Genomic DNA, 21484 nt, shown 5'->3' with positions numbered 1-21484 from the left:
CAATTTTGAAGTCTTGTTCTGTTGTAATTTTAAGATTTTCCCAATTATCGGTCTAATTATGTTTTCAACAATTTTTAGTTTCAGCATTTTAGTAATTTCTTTGTTTCGTTTAAGAGCGTAGGCGCAAAATTTCGGGCCAATGCTTTTTAACATTTTTTTTGGAATCCTGAGAAAACTAACAAATATTTTTGAAACATTTAAACACAGAATGAAAGATTACATTATTACCGAGGGCCGAAAGTCCCTTAGAATAAACAAAAAGTTTTTTTGAATGAGATATTTGAAATTAAAAATCACACTAAATTTTCTCTTTTTGTTCACCCCTGTAACTTATTAAAATAAACATTATAGACGTTTTCGGGGACTTTTGGCCCTCAGTAATAATGTGGTGTTTCATTCTGCGTTTAAATTTTTCAAAAATACTTATTAGTTTTTTCAGGATTCGAAAAAAATGAATACATTTAAAAAACATTTGCCCGAAATTTTGCGCCTACGCTCTTAAATCAAATATTCTTGTGTATAAAACCCTCTATATATTTTTATTTCCTAAAAATACTATATTCGTATTGTTGTCTTCGAGCGCGCTGACACCCGGCCACCATCTGTTGATTTTTTGACCTGAGCCTTCGGAGACTTGCGTCTTTCAATAAAAGAAATAGCACTGACACTAAATTTAATGTTTTCATTTTGAACTATCCCTTGGCAGACCAAAGTTTATTTTTTATAGCTCGGACAGACACGTCGGCGTCGGCTTACTGTTCGAAAGTCAAACCAATACTATTATGTAATAACTAATAATAATTACAAAGGAATAGTAATTACCTGTTATTATTCTTAGCAAATCTAAATAAACTTATTCCTTTTCCTGTCACAGATGAACATCCGCGAATCGCACAAATAGATCCAGACATTTTAAATATAAATGAAACTTTTAACTATAAACTATAACTATAACCTTTTAACTATAAATAAATTATATAAATGGTCAAATGCACTTGTTGTGTCGAGTATTTACCATAGACGCCTACGGACTATCGAAAACAACCAGAATTAAAGAATAAGCACGTGTTTTTGACAGTTAAACAACCAGAATCGGGCATGCGTATACAAAAATGGTACACGCTTTTGGACCGTTGTGTCGCTTCTATGTGTGTTAGGTTATTCTATGGTCTCATCGTTACACCTTAAAAGATAAGCGCATTACTCATCAAAAATAAATGATTTTATCGCAACTCACAACATTCAAAAATATTGATCAAAAATATTTAGATAAGAAGATAAACACAAGAGAGGAAGTCGTTCAGAGTCATCTCGAGGAAAATGGACGTTAAAGATATAGCTAAATAAAAGGTGGTAAGTCTATAGCTCTCGGGTTTACTTTCTGGTTTGCTGGCTTCAAACTCATGACAATATTTAGTTGTTTATTGTTAGTAGTGATTTCGCAAAACGGACTGAATAGATAATAGCCTATTTGACAGATGTAACTTCAACAATATGGTCGCTACCAACTGTCAAAGTTCGGAAGTCGAGATATAACAAATTACATGCCTATAAACAAAAGACTAGCCACTTGACAATGATTTCTTAGTCCCTCTCAATACCAAATAAAGTTTAAATCCATTGACTAATCTTCTAGAACACTGTAAAAATAAAGCTAACGTCTTTGTAAGCAAACATATGATCAAAGAGAAGATTAGAGAGGAATAAAAACTGTTAAGCAACTGACAAGTCGACATTACACAACCCTAGAATTACTTAAAGGCTTAAGATAGTTCCGAAGACGATTTAAAGTTATGCAAACGAATACTCATCCTCTTTGTTGTCATTTCAAAACTCACGCAATAGTATTACCTTAACAACAGACTATATTAACCGGTATCACGTTGTTGATGTTTGCATTTGTGTATTCGTAATTTGAAATAAATAAGTTTATCTCTTTTCGTATTTTTCTAACACGAAAACAAATTATACTCAAGGTGGAAAAACAAAGTTAATTGTTCAGTTACAAGGTCAGAGAGAGAGAAAACTCCAATTGAGAAATTGATTCGTAGGAAACAAGCTTTGGAAAATAGAAACTTTTGATGTTGATAGTTAAGAAACTGATTTTATACAAGATTGTTTAAGAAAATGTATTGAAGCTATTTGATTATACAAATACTGTTTGCTAGTGTTTGATGTACGAGGATATATTGATTATCTAGCAGTTCAGTGAATATAGAAAATATTGCGTTGCCACAGCAACGAAGAATAACTCATTATTATTTTTTTTATTTACAAAAAACCCGCTTCAACCTAATAAGGCTATTAGCGGAACGGTGACAGTTAATTACACTTTGTTAAGTAAAAAGTTTTGGTAAAAACAAAATTAGGTTATCTATATACTGTTTTTTGAATTTAAAATGTCTTAAAGATTGTTTGGTAAATGATATTTAATTCTGTGACGATTGGACTTTTCGCACTTTTCCACTAGCATTTATGTTTTACCGTAAGGGGTGAACCTCACTCATCACAAATTCGGCGTTCTTCTTTCTTAAACAAATGTTCATTAGAAAACTGGGTATGTTCAAGTCGTAGTAAAAGGCGTATGTCAAAGTAAACTGTCATGCATTTTTGATTATTTTTAAAAGCTTCGTGAATAGCGCTTTCTAGATCTATAATGTTGTCTTTTGTAGATCTGTCTAGTCTAAAGCCCGCTTGTTCAATGGTAAGTTGATCATTATGTTCTAGGTTCCACATTAATCTTTTGTTGACTATTTTTTCCATAAGTTTACATGAAGAACATGCTAATGATGTAGGACGATATGATTCTGGTTGTAATTTATCTTTATTTGGTTTAATAATAGGAATAACAATTACACTTTCCCAAATTTTTGAAAATGATTTTTGTGGAATAACTCATTAGAAGTGCTAAAGTAAAATTTTTAGTCAAACAGTCAAATGTTGCGCAACGAAATTTGAAAAAAGGGTTTCATCCGAAATTGTGAAAATTAAAATATTAAAATATCGAATCATCAGCAAGTACTCTATTCGAAGAGATTAAAAGGTGAGCAGATTTACGAAGAGGCAAAAATTAGATTGCAAGCTTCAAAAGTGGTAAACTTTCCACTGAAGATGGAAACTTTGAAATAAAGGCTGTATCATTGGTTCTAGAAGTTGAAGTAACTGTTGTTATTGTGGTTTTGTGTTAAAATCGATTTTTAGATACAAAAACAGTGAAACAATATATACATTTGGTACCTACGTAAAGCAGAAGCTTAGTTTGGATTCCGAGCAGCACACTCCAGCAAACTACAAGTACTCAGACTAACAGAGTATTTAACAGCTGGATTCAATGACAAGCAGCATATAGGAGCAGTCTGGACGTAAGCAAAGCCTTCGAAAGAGTCTCGCATGAAGGACTGACATACAAAATAAACAGCTGTGGATACAGCGGAGCCTCGATACGACTAATCTCATCGTACTTGTGCGGCCAGAGCTTTAGGGTTCGGATAGGACAAATCCTGTACAATATACACCGCCGATATTCCAAGAATACCAGGAACACTAGTCAGTATTTATGCAGATGACAGCAATTGCGGCTAAACACAGAAATATTGATGTAGCTTGCCTACGTAAAGCTGAAAGACTGCTGAACATCTGGAAATATTTACCAAAATAATTTAATTTTCAGTAAAAGCAAATTGAATTAAAATTTAAATGGTGCCAATAACTTTGGTTTTGGTTATCGTAAATAAAAAACAGGAACACATTAAGGTGATAACAAGAAACTCCATCATATCGGTGTCAAATAATCCAATGACGTTCATAAATATTCCCGAAGAATATTCGAAGAAGTAACTATGGCCATTAAGCGGATTAAAGATGGGAAATCAACAGGACCTGATGGGGTGCATGGTGAAATTTTAAAGTTATTAGAGGCACACCAAATCACAGCTCTTATGAAACTATTCAACAACATTTAGTATCAAGATACGCATAAGAATTCTTAGATGTTACGTCTTTAGTGTCCTCTATGGAGTAGAGCTGGAGCTGGAGCCTTACAGAAGATGCCATAAAACGATAAGAGGCATTTGAAATGTGGTGCTACCGACGTATGTTGAGGGTCTCATATATACACCACATAAGTAACATAACTATTCTCCAGAGCCTAAGAAAAGACAAAGAAATTATTAACACCATAAAAAGCAGAAAATTGGCTTACTTTGGCCACATCAGCGTAATGATAAATACCGACTTCTAAAGTTGATTCTACAAGACAAGATTGAGGGTAAGAGAGGCCCTGGACGTAGACGTAGAACGATTGAGGGTAAGACCAGTCTTAGGAAGTGGACTGGTCTAACGTCTACTGATCAGTTCATAAATAAATTGGATATCAGTAATCATATATATATAAGCGGGGATCCTACAGCTTCTGCCGCTTCCCGCATTTCGATCGCCATCTTTTTCTATCTCTCCAGGTGTCTTCCTCAATGGCTCTATCTTTCATGGTTTTCCATAACACCTTGTATCCAAGACTTGGCTGGTCTTCCTAGTTTCCTTCTATTACTTGGATTGTATTCCATAGCTCTTTTTGGCCATCTGTTGTCGTCCATCCTCTGTACGTGTCCATACCATATTAACTGTCTAGTTTCTATTCTTTCAGAAGTTGTATGTACTCTATCTGTTTTTCTTCTAATTTTAGCATTAGGTATACGTTCTACTCTTGATATACGGCAAGCTCTACTTAGGTAGTCCATTTCAACCGTGTCAACTTTAGTTCAGTAATCAAGTAATCAAGTAATCAGTAATCAAGAAACTAAAAATACCTGTAAAATGTATCATACAGTTCCTATAGCATACGAGAATTTGAAGGCAAAGAACATCGATTTATTGAGCTATCCTGTATACCTAAGGTTCCCAACCAGTGTGCCGCGGCACTAAAGTCCCTATAGGTGTGCCGCGAAATTTTACCGTCTTTTTACTAGTATTTACCTTTTTATTTTGCCTTGATAATAACGTAATAATGAACAGTCTGAATATGCCAATTTCCTTAGTGATGACACCTGGTGCAACAGAGTGGCGTTTTTGCAGATATTTTCGGGAAATTGTATGTTTTAAATCAGGACATGCAGGAAAAGCAAGAAAACATCCTCACCTCTACTGATAAAATCAGTTCCTTCTAGCAAAAGCTTTTACTGTAGATAAAGAAAGTTGAAAATCAAGACACGTGGGACATATTTCATGAAGAATCAGAGGCTCAGTCAAAACTGAAGAAAATCAAAGTTAATACCACCATAGTCACCGACCACAAATACCGCATTAGATATGGTGTCACTATTTTTAATTAAACGGGCATTCTGTTTTATACTCCACTATTTTTTATTATCAATTCGTCTCTTTTAACACAAAATATATGTTTGTAAGTACATGAAAATTTTGTTTTCTTAATTTTCCTAATTATCTTCCATAATGAGCACAACATTAACTCAATAAATTGTTTTAAATTATATTTTTAAAGAAAATAACATAGTAAAAAACTCACATAACAAATTATGATTATACTTATTATAGAGAAGTGTGCCGTGGCTGAACGAGTTTTTAAGTCGGTGTGTCACAAGCTAAAAAAGGTTGGGAACCGCTGCTGTATCCTGGCTGGGCATCGTTTGATTTCTTTGCGTTCCCGAAAGTCAAAAACAAGCGGTAAACTATTTAAGAGGCCAGATGAGGCAGTGGAAGCATACAAAAATCTCATTTCTGAGATACCTAATTCGGACTGGCATCAACGCTTCCACGATTGGTATGTTCGAATGGAAAGTAGGTATACTGTAAGTATATGAAACTTTTCATTTTAACGTCCCAGAAACAAAGCAGCAATCGACGGAATGACGAGACAAAAGTTCTCCAAGGTCTAAGAAATTTCACGTTCAAAAAGCTGCTGTAAAATTGTACTGCTCGAGAAAATTTGGCAAGTTGTCTTCCAATGAAAAGGTGATAGAAGCTCTGAAGGTCTCGTTTGCAGCTCTACATAAAAAATGGTTTTTGAAAGGTCTAAAGGCGTTGTATATAATGTCATTCAGTTAAAGTTAATAAAACTGTAACGATACTTTGACTTACAGAGATAAACTGCAGAATTTGCACGGCTAATAGATGCTATTTTGGGCTTAATCTCCTTTTTAAATCTCCAGTTATATCAAGAAATACAAAAGTAAAAACTCTACAAAACAATAATACGCCCAGTCCTAACATATGGTTCAAAAACCTGGACTTTAACAAAAAGCAATGAAAACATGTTAGGATGTTTCGAAAGAAAAATACTAAGGCGAATCTATGGAGCGGTAAATGAAAATGGTGTCTGTAGAAGACGATACAACTTCGAACTCTATAGAATATACCAGGAACCAGATATCGTAAAACACATTAAGATAGGACGTCTGAGGTGGGTAGGCCATGTAATTCGGATGGAGCAATCCGATCCAGCTAGAAAAAAAAACGCTCCTTGATAGACCTATTGGTCAAAGAAGAAGAGGAAGACCCAGAACAAGATTCCTAGATAATATCGATGAAGACATGAGAAATATGGAAATACGTGCTTGGCGAAGGAAGGCGATGGATAGGGACGACTGGAAAAAAATTCTTGGTGATAAAAAAATGATGATGATGATACTTTGACTTTCAAGCTGCGTTTGCTTCTACAGTAGGCTGAGAATCGTTCAACGTATTGGCGTATGAATAGAGTACCACACTCACTTCTAACGGAAAATTTCAAATCGCCACCTTATCTGTTTATTTAAAATGTCCATCGTAAAAAAAACAAATTCTGTCAATAAGTCACAAAACAAACATGAGCAATTTTGTTGTTTTGTTTTATCCTGATTAATATCGGTAGGTCTTTAAACTTTAGAAAAAATAAGTAAATATTCAAATAACATAACGAATTCAAGTAAATAAATTTGGTTGGATGTTGTTTTCTAACGTGTCCATTTTACAAGGTCCAATTTTATACAATAGTACAGTGACCGGAAGAGAAATAGGAGGATGCTAAGTCGAAGTCAATATTTACAGACCATAGTGACAGGAAACATGAATCAATAAGTTTTACATAGACATACAGTCCTTAATTTCTAATATTAATTTGCTTATCTATCGATCTATGTCAACTTTATTCGACCGATATTTAATTTTCGTTTTCAAAAATTATGACAATATAACTTCTGGATTCAAAAATATCAAAAAAAAATAATTTATTTATATTATTTTCTAATAATTATTAAAATAAACATTAATTAAAATACCATCATTAAATAACATATGTTTCTATTGACAGTACGCATACTTTCTAAAAAATGCACATTTAATGTATATTTTTGGATAAATTAGAATATATCAATGGCATATTTTTCACTTTTTTTGCATATTTGCCCATGTCTAATTATAAACAAACAGAATGAATATTGCCAAATATATAAGGGTGGACTGTTATCAGCGATCCACTCTGAATATAAAATCCACCACCCGCATTTTATATGGACTTACCTCGTGATATAGATGTGTAGGAATCGTAACGACAGCTACGGCATACGCCGATCTCACTAGCGCCCGCAGGCAAAATATGAATTTGTCCAGATCCCTCGTACTGTCTATCGAATGCAGCGACTTCCTGTGCGGTAACCACATGGGGGATCCCAGCGAATGCACGCCGATCCTGAGAACGGTCCTCTTCTCCGGGGAGTCCTTCAAGAAGAACTTTCCGTCTTTGATTTTGTTTCTGATTGACTTTAAGAGAGCGTTGTACGCCGGATTCGAGTAGGTTCTTGAACCTAGGTATGAAAATACAATTAAGGATGCAAATTATAAAGAATGGAGTCGTTTTATAAGAAGTAAGGAGATGGTATTCATCTTTGAATATAGATTACCTCGTATTCCCTCCCTCTTTTTTAAAAGACGACATTATTTGTTGATTATCTACTTATTTGAATCAACAGCAGAGGTATGGTATTAGTAGAAATCCTACTAATACCATACAATTGTCTTACCCAAATTAAAAAAAGGCATGATAAAAAACCATGCCTTCGCATTTTCTTTTCCATAGAAATGCGAAGGCATGGGAGTACCGGTACGGAACGAATACCTATATACGTTAAGTTTTGCAGACGATCAAGTAGTGATTGCACAAGACCAAGACGACCTCAGCTACATGATGAAGAAACTACAAGAAGAATATACCAAGGCTGGCCTAGATATTAACCTCGCGAAAACAGAGTCCCTATCTACAAGTGAAGAAGTCATAGAAGATCTACACATTGATGACAACGTAACAATCAAAGGAAAGGATAAATTCAAATACCTGGGGTTTATAATCACGAAAAAGGCAACAACAGAGGAAGAAATTACACAAAGATTAGGACAAACAAGAACAGCAATCCGACAACTTAACTCAGTATGGTGGGATAGACACCTAAATATGAAGACAAAAACGCAGATATATAAAACATTAGTGCGAAGAATTATGACATATGGGGCTGAAAATTGGATCATAAACAAGAAAAACAGCAGTAAGATAGTAGCAACAGAGATGGAATGCCTGCGAAGATGCTGCAGAGTAACAGGAATGGATAGGAGAAGTAATGACGAAATAAAGCAAAGAACATCAATAGAAACAGACATACTAACATATATAGAACAAAAAAGACTAAAGTGGTATGGACATGTAAAAGAACTAGCGACAGCAGATGGATAAAGAGAACCGAATGGAGCCCCATAGAAGGACGTTTTTCTATAAAGACGAAATGGAGGAAGAGAGTGACAGAAATGAAAATCAAAAAATATTTAGTACGCGTAAAAAATTAATATCTTACCATTTTCAATTCTTTGGCCAGTCCAATAACATATATCTGAATTTTCTATATCGCTAAATGACATATTTTTTGATAAGTCGTAAATATGTCCGATATGTTTGACGTGGTGTCTTGCACTGTCTCTGGTAGGTAAATTTTGATATCTGAATGCTATCTTCATTTTATCACTAATACCAGGGGATTGTAGTACCCTCTCTGGCTCTAGATCACTATCAATCACAGCAGGTAATTCTTTGATCTGTAAAAGAAAATAAACGTTTTGATATTTTTGATAGAATAAATCGATTTTTTTAAGCAATGCTTTTAATGTTAGCGTTGGAGCCATAGTTTCTGGAAAAAATAGAAAGTAAGCAGAGTCCTACTGCGCAGATAGTCAGGCTAATTATACAGTGTTAGTCAAAAGTCCCCTTCCCCCTCGTATCTTTTGAACGGTTATTGTTATAATAGTGAAATTTGGTGGGAGGTAATAAATAGACGTAGGCTTCTCAACTAGTCATAAAAGGTGACGTAATAATGATAGATGACATTACAGACTCACTCTGCCCGATAATTTTAAAAAAGATCTTACGGCAAGTGATATCTTGTTTGAAAGGTATTATAAATTAAATAAATACTCAAATCATAATTTCGCGTTTAATTAATAAAGATTTTAATGCCCACCTCTGGTTATTTGTCAAAAAAGCTGACATTTTTTAATTGTCTAGTTGTTTTTACTATGATAAGTCTTTGCAAAAGTACATATACATACCTTGAATATTTAGTTTAATTATTGCTTAACGAGACGTTTAAATGTACATTGGGAGAATGGTACGTACTGTAGCCGATAACGTAGCAGCTGTCTTAATAATTGGTGACTGGAGAAACAGTTTTCATGCAGCGGAACGTCTTTTTAATCTTTGTAATCCTTTAATAAAACAGGCTAGTCTCGCTCCGGGTTCCATAAATTGTCTTCTATACCATGTGAGCCCTTTGTCGAAACTCTGCTCCTGTTCTACGAACCTAAACTCTTGGTTGTTCTCTTTTCACCTTTAAAAATGTGTTTTTGTTTCATTACCGTTGTAAAAGTTAATGATAATCCGCCAAAGATGAAATCTACGCGGAGGAAACTTCGAATTGGTTGGTCGAAGTCCCTCTGTAAGGCACCATGGGAATGGATAAGTGGCCGTAGTATTCCAGGCCCTTTCTTCTCTCATGGTAATACGGCGCCCAACATACAAATCGAGCCTGCGACCCATGCTCCCACAGAGCTACCTCAAAGGCTCCACACCAGCAGCTAACTTTATCGTCGAGCTCTTCTGTATTTCCTAATACTGTTAAGTGCCGGATGTTTCGACGAACGAGAAGTCCCCGAAGTCACCAGTCCCAGAAACTACTGAGGCATGTGGTACGAACGCCACGTCACAATGGCCTAGAGGAGCAAGAGGATACCTGCAGAAGAAGAAAATGACCACGGAAAGCTAGTGTGTTGTGTTGTCTCGTGTGTATAAACATTAACAAACCATTTATTCCCTTGTGTATAAACAAATACAATTTTTTATAACTTCCCTGAACTGAAACGCTTAGCGACTTGTTTTTATAAACCTTTTCTTGAGCAAATGTGATAATTGTATTCTTGTTTTTAAATATGTTTATTAATAAATTTCTTTCCAGCCACAGAGTCTCCAAAGGAGAGGGGATGTCATCACGTGCTCTTAGTCATGGACTAATGCGCATCGACCCGCCTCGAAACATCTACAACTTTACTATTGGCCAATTGACATGAAAATACCCATATCAAAACATAAGAAAATGTATAAATGTGGCACATTTTCATGTCACAGGCTAGTCTCGCTCCGCGTCCCATAAATTGTGTTCTATACCCTGGGAGCCCCTTTGCCAGGGCTCTCCTCAAGTTCTACGAACCTATACTCTCGGCAGGACCATTATCAGCTTTAAATAATCCACCAACGATCGAATCTACGCAAAGGAAACTTCGAATTAGTTGGTCGAAATCCCTCTGTAAGGCACCGTGGGAATGGATAAGTGGTCGTGGTATTCCAGACCCTTCCATCTCTCTTGGTGATAGTGCACCAACTTTCAGATGACAACCCCGACCGAAGACTAGAATTCTGTGAAAATATTTCCAAAAAATTAACCAAGAGCCAGATTACATAAAACAATTTGTTTTAGTAATTAAACTACTTTTTCCCTCAATGGATATTGTTAACATAAACAATTAGTGAAGTGACACAAATCCTGACGTCTTTCGTGAAAACGTACTCAATTACCAGAAAAAGATGGATGAGACGACTAGGTTCGATAGAATGGCCAGCTCGGTCACCGGACCTCACACCATTAGATTTTTTTCTGTGGGGATACTTGAAATCCAAGGTTTACACTACAGTCCCCGACAGTATTGACATTTTGAAACAATGAATTGTTGAAAAATGTACACATTTGAACGAGTACGACAATACTTTAGTAATAGGATGCATTACTGTCAGGAAGTAGATGAAGTACATTTTGAACACTTAATATAAGTACTGGTTCTTAAATCTTTATTAATTAAATGCGAAATTACAATTTTAGTATTTATTTCATTTATACGTCAAAATCAGGTTAAACCTAAACACAATTAGTATGGTAGAATAGGTATTTTCAATATCTTTCAAACGAGATATCATTTGCAGCACCAGAAAGTCCCATTTAAAATTATCGGTCACAGTGGCTGTGTAATATCATTTATGATTATTACGTCATTTGGTTTGACTACTTTCCATTTGGTGCTAATCAGATGCCTTTGCGTGTATTTTTGTGCTTACTTCTAAGAGCCTTTTATGTTCTCCCTCGCTGTTCGCTGGTCGCTATCGAGCACAGTTTGATTTAATCTTGCCCAAGTACTTTCGATCCCTAGATCATCTTCAGGGGCATTTCGTCAATTGCGGCCTATCCGACAAGATAGGCATTTATGACATTTTGTTCTTGTCGGATAGGCCGCAATTGACGAAATGCCCCTGAAGATGATCTAGGGATCGAAAGTACTTGGACAAGATTAAATCAAACTGTGCTCGATATATGCCTTTTATTTCATCAAAATTCCGTCATATATTTAGTTACACAACATAAATTAATAAGCGATTTGGCAACACTGCTTTTTGATAATTGTGACGTCACGCCAAGCTGATAGTAAATAAAGCGTACTGGCGCATTTTTTTGCTTCTCTTATAGAAAGACCGACATGTAAACATAAAGTGTTACTATGAACAAAAAGAATATCGAATACTTACAATATTGGAAGGATTTACATCTTGACTAGCAACTAAAGTAGAATGATTAGAGACAATACCCTCGGCAAGAAAGTATTTTAATACTATCTTAGAGTAAGATCCGTGGAAATCTTCCTCTGAAACAAAAAAAAAAAGGTTTAATAAATGGTTCATTTGTTGTGCAAGTTGCTTTAAAAAATTTGTGTCGTTGAAAAATTGTATCATTTTGGTCACACGATGATAAATCTGGTAAGCAAATGTGACTATAAAAATAGGCTATCGCGTATGAAATATTCACCCAATAGGTATTCATTAGCAACAATCGTATTCATATATTTCTGAGTAATATATGAAACACGAGCAGTATTCTAGGACACTGATAAAAACTGTTGAGAGTAATATTGATCGTCTTGTTTCTATTCATCGCTTTATTTCATTTTATTTAGAACATTCAAGTGTTCAAATTTTGTACTCATAATTTCCTTAGGTTTTCCTCTACTTGACAATGGTTGTGAATTTGTGTTATGTGTACTCCAAATCCGCTACAGGTGTTTTAAACATAGATTTTTTCACAGAAAGAAACAGCAGGGAGTCAAATCACAGAATCGATGGGGGAATATAATAAAATATCTAGAGCAAGCAGAAAGGAAAAGGACCTATTATTATAGCAGCCATTCGTGAAATATGAGTAGATCTTATACAGAACTGCAAAACGACTTATAAGCCTGGATCATACCAAACAATCGACGAGCAGCTACCGACTGGATTTTAGGGGAAGTTGACCTTTCCGAATGTATATCCCAAACACGCCAGCCAAATATGGACTGAAAATAGTAATGCTGTGTGAAGTACGTATCAAATATATGTTCGATGCAGAATTGTATTTAGGAAAGGGAACTAAACGTTAAAAGGGAACTACGTGTGTACGTAACCGTAACATCCTAACAACACCATGGATAATTGGTTTTCATCAGTACCGTTAGCAAAAGGCTCTTAAAACCTCCTTACAATTTAATTATGATTAGTACTCTATGGAAAAATAAAAGAGAAATACCTTCTATCTAGAGAAAGATGATAAATCTCAAAAATCGTGAAATTGGCAATTCCCTATTTGCTTCGAAGGTGAAAAAACAATGATATCCTATAAGACAAAAGTAAATAAGTGTGTGCTTCTTCTGTCGACAATCCACAATGGTCCAGTATAATGCGATCCAACAAGAAAGTCACACATCATTAAATTTTATAATGCAACCAAGTATGGAGTAGACACATTTGACCAAATGTGCGGAAACATGAACATCTCTAGAAAAACAAAAAGATGGCCTATTTACCTATTATGTGGCATGTTAAATATATCATGCATATACTCTTGGATAATTATTTAGAATCATAACCAACAACGACAGCAGAAAACCACCATCATCAAAACAAAAATTTATGGCCATTTTGTCTGAACAACTGTGTAAATTGGCCAACTTATAATCGCTCGGTAAAGTTGCTTATTGAAAATATTTTAAATCTGGAGCCGCAGCAGGAACGAATATGCCCTACTGTGTAAAAACGTGTTACGTGCCAATTTTGTCCTCCTAAAAAACGTCGAATGACAACCCATCATTACGAGCACTACATTCGTCAGCCGTAGAAACTAAATAGACTATATAGCCCAGTCTGGTTATACAAAAATCATCGATTTCACGGCAAAATGTTTCGCAGATATCTGAAGCTTTTAAGACATAGTTGGGGGTTACTAGATGACGAATAGATAAAAAGATACTCCTATGTTTACCTTGCGTTTTTTTTAAACAATAATTTATGGTCAGAATTTGGTTTTTTATCTATAAGTTTTTTCCCTTATAATTTAAATAAACAATATTTAAACCATGTTTTTATATCAAGAATATCTATATTTTCCCGTTTTTTCAATTAAAATTGATAAATAACTTACGGAGATATTTGCAAAAAAACCGTTTTTTTTGTACTAATTTATAAATTTAATTAATTTATTTATTAACAAAATAAAATGTTATTAATACATTTCAACATTGAGGAACTACCGTCCTTTAAATTTGTGCGAAATTTCCCCCGATAGGTCAAATAGTTTAAAAGTTATTCAATTTGTTTATCCCTGGGACTAATTATTTAAACCATTGAACTTGCCCTATGAATGATGCTAGACACATTTAACCAATTTCATAGGATTTTTTAAGACTAATACTATCTCAGAAGTTAAATGAATATTGAGTTTTCATTGAAATTATTTACAAAATAAACGTTTGAAAAAGGGGTATGTTTTTTACTTATAAACAATTGTAATAACTTCTATATTTTTCAAGCTACAGACTTGTACGTACAACCATTCGATAGCTGGTAAAAAAACTCACACTCACTCACAAATAAACCTTTTACGAATAATAGGAACGAAGTTAGCGACAATTTTTTTGTTAATTATATCTCCATTGTTTATAAACATTAAGAAGTAAAATTCACAAATTTTGAATGAAAATCTAAACTTTTATATTGAATTTTATAGCTATAAAATTCATCCAATTTTTCGAAACTTAAAACCTTTCGAAACGAAGTTACTTTCTAAAGATCGACATAGGAAAGTGGAGGGGAAACTGTTTTAGCTCCTCGCTGCAAAATTTAATATTATGGTTAAGGATTTATCATTCAAAAGCTTCAACAGTTCTGTAGGAATTTCATCAGGTCCATTTGCTTTTCCATTTTTAGCGTTTCTTATTGCGTATTTACTTCATCTTTCAATATGTCTGGCCCAGTTGCATTGATTATCTGAGTTAAGTTGTTTCTATCGTCTTCAAATAATTCATTCAGGTATTCTGTCCATCTTTTTATTTTATTCTCTAGATCTACAATAAGATTTCCATCTTTGTCTTTAAGTTTACCTATTTGGCATTTCTTTATGCTTCCTGTTATCTCTTTTAATTTTTTGTGCATATTGAACGCATCGTACTTTTTCTCATAGGTTTCCATTTCTTCACATTGTTCTTTGATCCACTCCTCTTTGGCTTCTTTTATTCTCTTTTTTATGTGTTTATTTATTTTTTTGTATTTGTCTGGGTAATTCTTCATCTTTCTTCTTTGTTCCATCAAGTCTAGTATATCTTGTGTCATCCACCCCTTATTATTTGTTGTTGTTTTTGTAAGATGTTTCTTTCCTGCTGTTTGTATAGCTGTATTTATGTACTTTAATTTTTGGTTAACGTTGTTTGTATCATTAATTTGTTGCTGCACTGAACGGAGGTTTTCACTTATTTCTTCTCCTGTTTCTTGTCGTATATTTTTGTTTCTAAGTTTATTTAAATCTAGTGCCTTTCTGTGTGGTCTTCTAATCTTTTTTGGTCTCGCCTCTATCACAGTAACTACCGGGTTATGATCTGAGCCTATATCAGCTCCTGGGTACGTCTTAGTACATTTAACAGCATTATGATACCTCCTTGCTATCATAATGTAGTCTATTTAATTTCTCACTATTTTTTCTTTGGTATGTTGTGGAGATGTCCATGTACATAACCGTCGAGGAGGTAATTTGAAAAAGGTATTTGTTATTACGAAGTCTTCACTTTGACAAAATTGTTATTTAATTGTTAATGTATGGAAAGACTGACTTAATAAGTGAAGACAAACAACCTGCAACAAAAAGGTTCAGACCTGACAGTGAAGTCGAATAAATAAACCAAATTTTAACTTTTAAACCAATGTATGTAAAGAAAATAAAAAAAAGTAAAGTTCAATAAACATTGCAAAATTTAATAAGGCAAGTGATGAAAAAATCGACTTATTTTATCAAAGCAGTAAGGCAGATTAAATTAATATTGTGTATCATATTTGTAAGAAAAATAGAATAAAAATCAATATTGTTAATTATAAAAATACAAACAATTATAATTAATATAAGGAATATAATAATATCATGTGTAAAAAATTACCTGAAATTTAATTTATAAAATATATAAGTATTATTACATCATTGATATAAAATGAAAAAACACATGTTGATTTTCCGGAATTTTCCGAGGTTTATGGGGGGTGAAAATTATGTCATCATTATTAATACTGCGACAGACTATTCTTAGCAAATTAAAAAAAATAAGTATTTAGGGTGAATTTCAAATGGACTAAATTTTTCCAAGTTTTCCCATATTTTCCGGCCAGTGAAAACTATGTAGTTATTCATATTTCGACGAGCTATCCCAGAATAAAAAAAAGAGGCTTGCAGCTGCAAAGGAAGCCAAGATAATGTACATTTTTCCTACGTGTTGCAATTTGAAGTTCCGATGCCGAAAAAAAAAACGGAGCTGAAACAGATATCCTCTCCACTTTCCTATGTCGATCTTTCGAAAGTACCGTCGTTTCGAAAAATTAGATAAATTTTATAGCTATAAGTTTCAATATAAAGTTTAGATTTTCATTCAAAATTTGTGCAAATTTTACTTCTTAATGTTTATAAACAATTGAGATATTATTTTTTTAAAAACAGTCACTAACTTCGTTTCTATTGGTCATAGAAGGTTTTTTATTTTTTAATGTGAGCTTTTTTACCGGTTATCCAATGGTTGTACGTACAAGTCTAGAGCTTGAAAAATATAAAAGTTATTACAATTGTTTATAAGCAAAAAACATACGCCTTTTTCAAACGTTTATTTTGTAAATAATTTCGATGAAAACTCAATATGCATTTAACTTCTCAGATAGTCTAAGTCTTAAAGAATCCTATGAAATTTGCTGAATGTGTCTAGCATCATGCATAGGGCAAGCTCAATAGTTTAAATAATTAGCCTCAGGGATAAACAAATTAAATAACTTATAAAGTATTTCACTGATTGGGGGGAAATTTCGCACAAATCTAAAAGATCGTAATTCCTTGATGTTTAAATGTATTAATACCATTTTATTTTGTTAATAAAAAAATTAATAAAATTTATAAATTAGTGCAAAAAAACTGCTTTTTTGTAAATATCTCTGTAAATTATTTATCAATTTTAATTAAAAAAACGGGAGAATAAGATATTCTTGACATAAAAAAATGACATAAAATATTGTTTATTTAAAATACAAGGGAAAAAATTTATAGAAAAAAATCAAATTGTGACCATAAATTATTGCTTAAAAAAAACGCAAGGGAAAACTAGGAGTCTCTTTTCATCTATTCATCATCTAGTATCCCCTACCTATGTCTTAAAAGCTTCAGATATCTGCGAAACATTTTTCCACCTTTTTTTTTAACCAGACTGGTCTAATAATAGAAAAGGCACATCAAAAAGAAGTAATTCACAGATATAGTTGTTCTACACTTTAAGTCATATATTAATTTGTTGTTTTTAGGAATATATTTATCATGATTATTAAAGAAAATTCAATTATGAAAATTGGGAAATTACTAATGGCACAACAATTTCTTCTATAGTTCCACAATATTTATGAATTAATCAATTCGTTTCGATAACACCTATTTATAGCATCTGCTAATGGCAATAAAATTAAGTGTCACCTCCTACCGCTCACAGGGTAAACATTTTTTCGCCTTTCTCTGTTTTTATATGTCGCCGCGATGTTTTCCAATCATTAAGGTGTTGACGAAAAGAAAATTATCGTAGACTAAAAACAGATTTTCCACGAAATAATCCATAATCTTGAGTGATGTTTCTAAATTATTTATGATATAGATTATAATTTTTGCGTTAGCGATCGTTTTGTTTTTCTCTTAGCGGTAGCAACAGGTTTTTTGCATTTTAAAATAAACCAGATGGTGAATTGTTTAATTTCCGATAATTCCACTTATTGGGATTCGAAATTAGGAAAAATGTGGCGTGATCTGAATCCCTCTTTTATACTATAATATACAAATATATTTCCGATTTTTAAATATAATAGATATCATAGAAATTTACTTTAATTGCAACATATTTGCAAACATTCCGTTAAGAATCGTAACAGTAAGGGGTAAAATTATAGAATAAATTAATTTTTTCGAGAACTGACGACTTTGGAGACAAATCCTGAAACAGCTCGATTTCTGTCTTTAAATTATGATTCTTTGTTGTTGCGTTAAGTCTGAAAATTAGATTAGTGAGATGTTATATGTTCTCTACTCTTTTGTATGGTGTCGAAGGTTGGACTTTGACGGATACATTTCTCAAGAAACTGGAAGCCTTTGAAATCTGGTTGTATCGGAGAATCCTGAGAATATAGTTTATTACATGAAATAAATAAATAATAGCCCGATTAACGAAAACACAAACAATCGAAGTATTTCCAAATAAAAAATATTCTTATGGCTTCCAGTAAGCATTCAAACCCACATTGTCACCCAAACAGCCATTTAAACTAACAATTTTCAGATCCTTTTGTACATTGGACTGCGAAACTCTTATTTTAAAAAATATATATCAAATTATTCATCCTAACGTTGATACACTTTACAAAACCTGTTGTACGCAATATAAAACTCGTACCGGTCTTTTTGTAGTTGAAAGCAATGTAAAATAACATTAAAAAAATATCTCCCTAAAGAAAAGGTTCTTTATTGATATCAAAAGAACAGGTTTTTTTCTATACGAGCTTAAGAATTGGGCAAACGAAAAAACGGTAAACGATAAATTGATATAGAGATACCTATATAATTTTATTTTAACTTTTTAAAGTGGTGTACCTATATTAAAGAAATTAATATGCTCAAGAATATTCTTTGGTAGAAATAATTTTTAGTACCTAAGTTGCAGGTAAACTGCAGAAAAAAATTAATTTCTTCCACACCTTTCACTTTATTGCACACAGAGTTAGCACATTTCTAAAGCAACAAATGAATACCCATGAAAAGTTTCTGGGTTGAACCGCGAACACCTTCGAATTTGAGTACACAGAGTTTTCAACCTCCTCCCTGAAGTCTTTTTATCAGGGCTTCCAAGATCCTATTTTGATAAGCCCCTAGATTACTTTACTTGTACACTGCACACAGTAAGAACCCCTTCCCATATCAGTTGGCCCATCTATGGAATTTGCAGTTTAAGTCGATTACCACAAACAAATTATACTCTGCATGTTTTTATAAGTTCCCATATTAATTAATAAGACATTTTTATTAATATTTATTAAAAGATAATGACGGTATTAGATTTTTGTTTCGATACAGGGTAGCGACAGATATCGCTATGAGGAGACCTAAAGAGGTCGAAATACGTATAAGCGGGTTGTCGCTGCCCTGTATCGATTATGTTTTATACCGTCATTATGTTTTATTACTTTACTCCGTTTGGAGTAGCAGAAACTGAATTCACTGCGAATTTTGACCATGATGAACGGCATGTGGAATGCAATTTTAGATTCCCTTGCCGAGTAATTTATCAAGCTATTGGCTTTGCAAGAAGGCACAGTGGTACAAAATTTGAATTCGGTTTTTATTTTCAACAATAAAAAAAAATCACTAAAACCTGGCTATGCATTCACTTACGTCAACATACGATGATTTTTTCATAATTACGTTAAATCCAGAGGTAGATATGGAAAAATGACATCAAAACAATAATATTGTCAGTTAATGTCAAATGTATTTTGTAGTATTGTAAAGCTATTTGCCGTTTGTGGATTGTACAATGGGTCGAGGTAAAGTTATCGATGAGAACATTTGTTCAATCATTATTAGATTTTTATTATTAGAACCGAAGCAGATCGAAGGGCATTAAGACGCATTATAGTGAAAAATCCACGAGCAAATTATATGAAGTCAAGCGTTTTATGGAGTGACGTTATTGGAAGACATGTTTCTAGATCAACATGTCACCGAGGGGGCCACAAATTAGGATTTGGTACTTATAAAGCAGCCACTTTTAACATTACAGCAAAAGAAAAATAGACTAAGATGGCCAAAAGAGCATAAAGATTGTACTATGTCGAAATGGGATTCAATACAATGAAGTGATGAGTCCAGATTTGACGTGTATGTTGGAGAAAGTTGGAGTCGCGTCATTCGCAGGAAAAATGAAGCTTTCCATCCCGACTGTCTGAAGAGAAAAGTCAAATTTCCTGCATCTGTCATGATCTGGGACAGCATGTCATTAAAGGTGTGGGAAAGTTACATTTTATCAATGGGATTGTAAACACGGACAAATATTTGAATATTTTAGAAGAATCTCTTTTACCGATTATGGAACGCCGTTTAACATCAGCGGAAGATTTTGTCTTCCTACTGGACGGCGCAGGTTGTCATATCTCAAAAAAAAAGAGTTTAAAATGGATTGAGGACCATGGTATACCACTTCTGGAATGGGTTTCTAACAGTCCCGACTTGTTCCCGATAGAAACTTTGTGGCACGAAATGAAAAAGCTTTGAGAAAACATCCTGCCAGGTCCGTCAACGAATTGAAGGAAAAATTGCAAGAAATATGGGACTCGTTTACATTAGAATTTTGTTAGAACTTGTTAAAAACTATCCCTCGAAGAATTATGGATGTCATTAAAATTAAAGGGGATGTAACTCAGTGGTAAACTTTCACATTTTTTTTTTGTAAATATTACATATTCTATGCGTTTTTTTTTAATTTATTATTATTCTGTTTAATCAATAGTTTTCATTACGTTATAAAATATTTCCTAAAATTAGGAAATTCAAAAATGTTGTTCGGTTCATTCAAACTCTAAAATTTACGCTGCGATTTTATATTTGATCTGTAAAATTTAATTTTCTTATGAATCTAACGTTGGGCTAACTGATATGGGAAGGGGTTTGTAGTCGTGTACACAGAAGTGCAGTGAGCAGTCTATAAGTGAAGTGATCTAATACTATGATAGATAATGTCATAGTATTAGATTTCTCAGAACGGTGAAGACATTTTACAAGGCTTGATAGACAGAAAAATGAAGCTTAAAACAAAGAATAATAAACACTCAGAATGCCCACAACAACCAGTGACATTTTATCTTGTGTGCATAGAAACATTAACCCTGTTTAATTTATTTACGGCAACTATAGACATATTATGTACTATTTTATTCGTACTTTTCTCTCCCAACTCCTTCCATCGGTCTCTATCCTGAGCAACATATTTCCAATTTGTTCCGGCTATTCTTTTAATGTCATCTTGTTATGTCAAGTTGAAGAATAGATTAAATTATTTCAAATGTACTAAATTATTAATCTCTAAAAATTTAAATTGCAGTTCTGTTGTAGCTTGTCACAAATTTCTCAATTCGAGTCTATGTTTCCGTTCTGGAAAGGTGGCACCTGAGAGTGGGCATTCTGATTGTTACTTATTCTGTGCTTAAGATAAGAACTGAAAATCTGCTCTATAAATAAGTACTGGTCAAGGAACCTGATTTTAGGAATATTTCAGATTACCCCTTCAAGTTAAAGAAAACAAGACACACACTCGTGTGTTCGATTATTAATCA

The 21484-nt window shown here is 33.5% G+C and overlaps 1 protein-coding gene across 1 annotated transcript in view; it reads right to left on the bottom strand.

The window, feature by feature from the left end:
* Positions 1-21484, bottom strand: part of LOC140431245 (elongator complex protein 4-like) — a 57606-nt gene that overhangs the window by 10777 nt on the left and 25345 nt on the right. Inside the window, exons 3-5 of the mRNA XM_072519181.1 lie at positions 12101-12216; positions 8835-9072; positions 7513-7796 (exon numbers count right to left, since the gene is read on the bottom strand). Of these exons, the coding sequence (XP_072375282.1) occupies positions 7513-7796; positions 8835-9072; positions 12101-12216 (638 nt within the window). The remainder of the gene's footprint in view (positions 1-7512; positions 7797-8834; positions 9073-12100; positions 12217-21484) is intronic.

This window comes from Diabrotica undecimpunctata, unplaced genomic scaffold, assembly GCF_040954645.1.
Source record: "Diabrotica undecimpunctata isolate CICGRU unplaced genomic scaffold, icDiaUnde3 ctg00000602.1, whole genome shotgun sequence".
NCBI classification, from domain to species: domain Eukaryota; kingdom Metazoa; phylum Arthropoda; class Insecta; order Coleoptera; family Chrysomelidae; genus Diabrotica; species Diabrotica undecimpunctata.
This window is presented reverse-complemented; position numbering and strand designations above follow the sequence as displayed.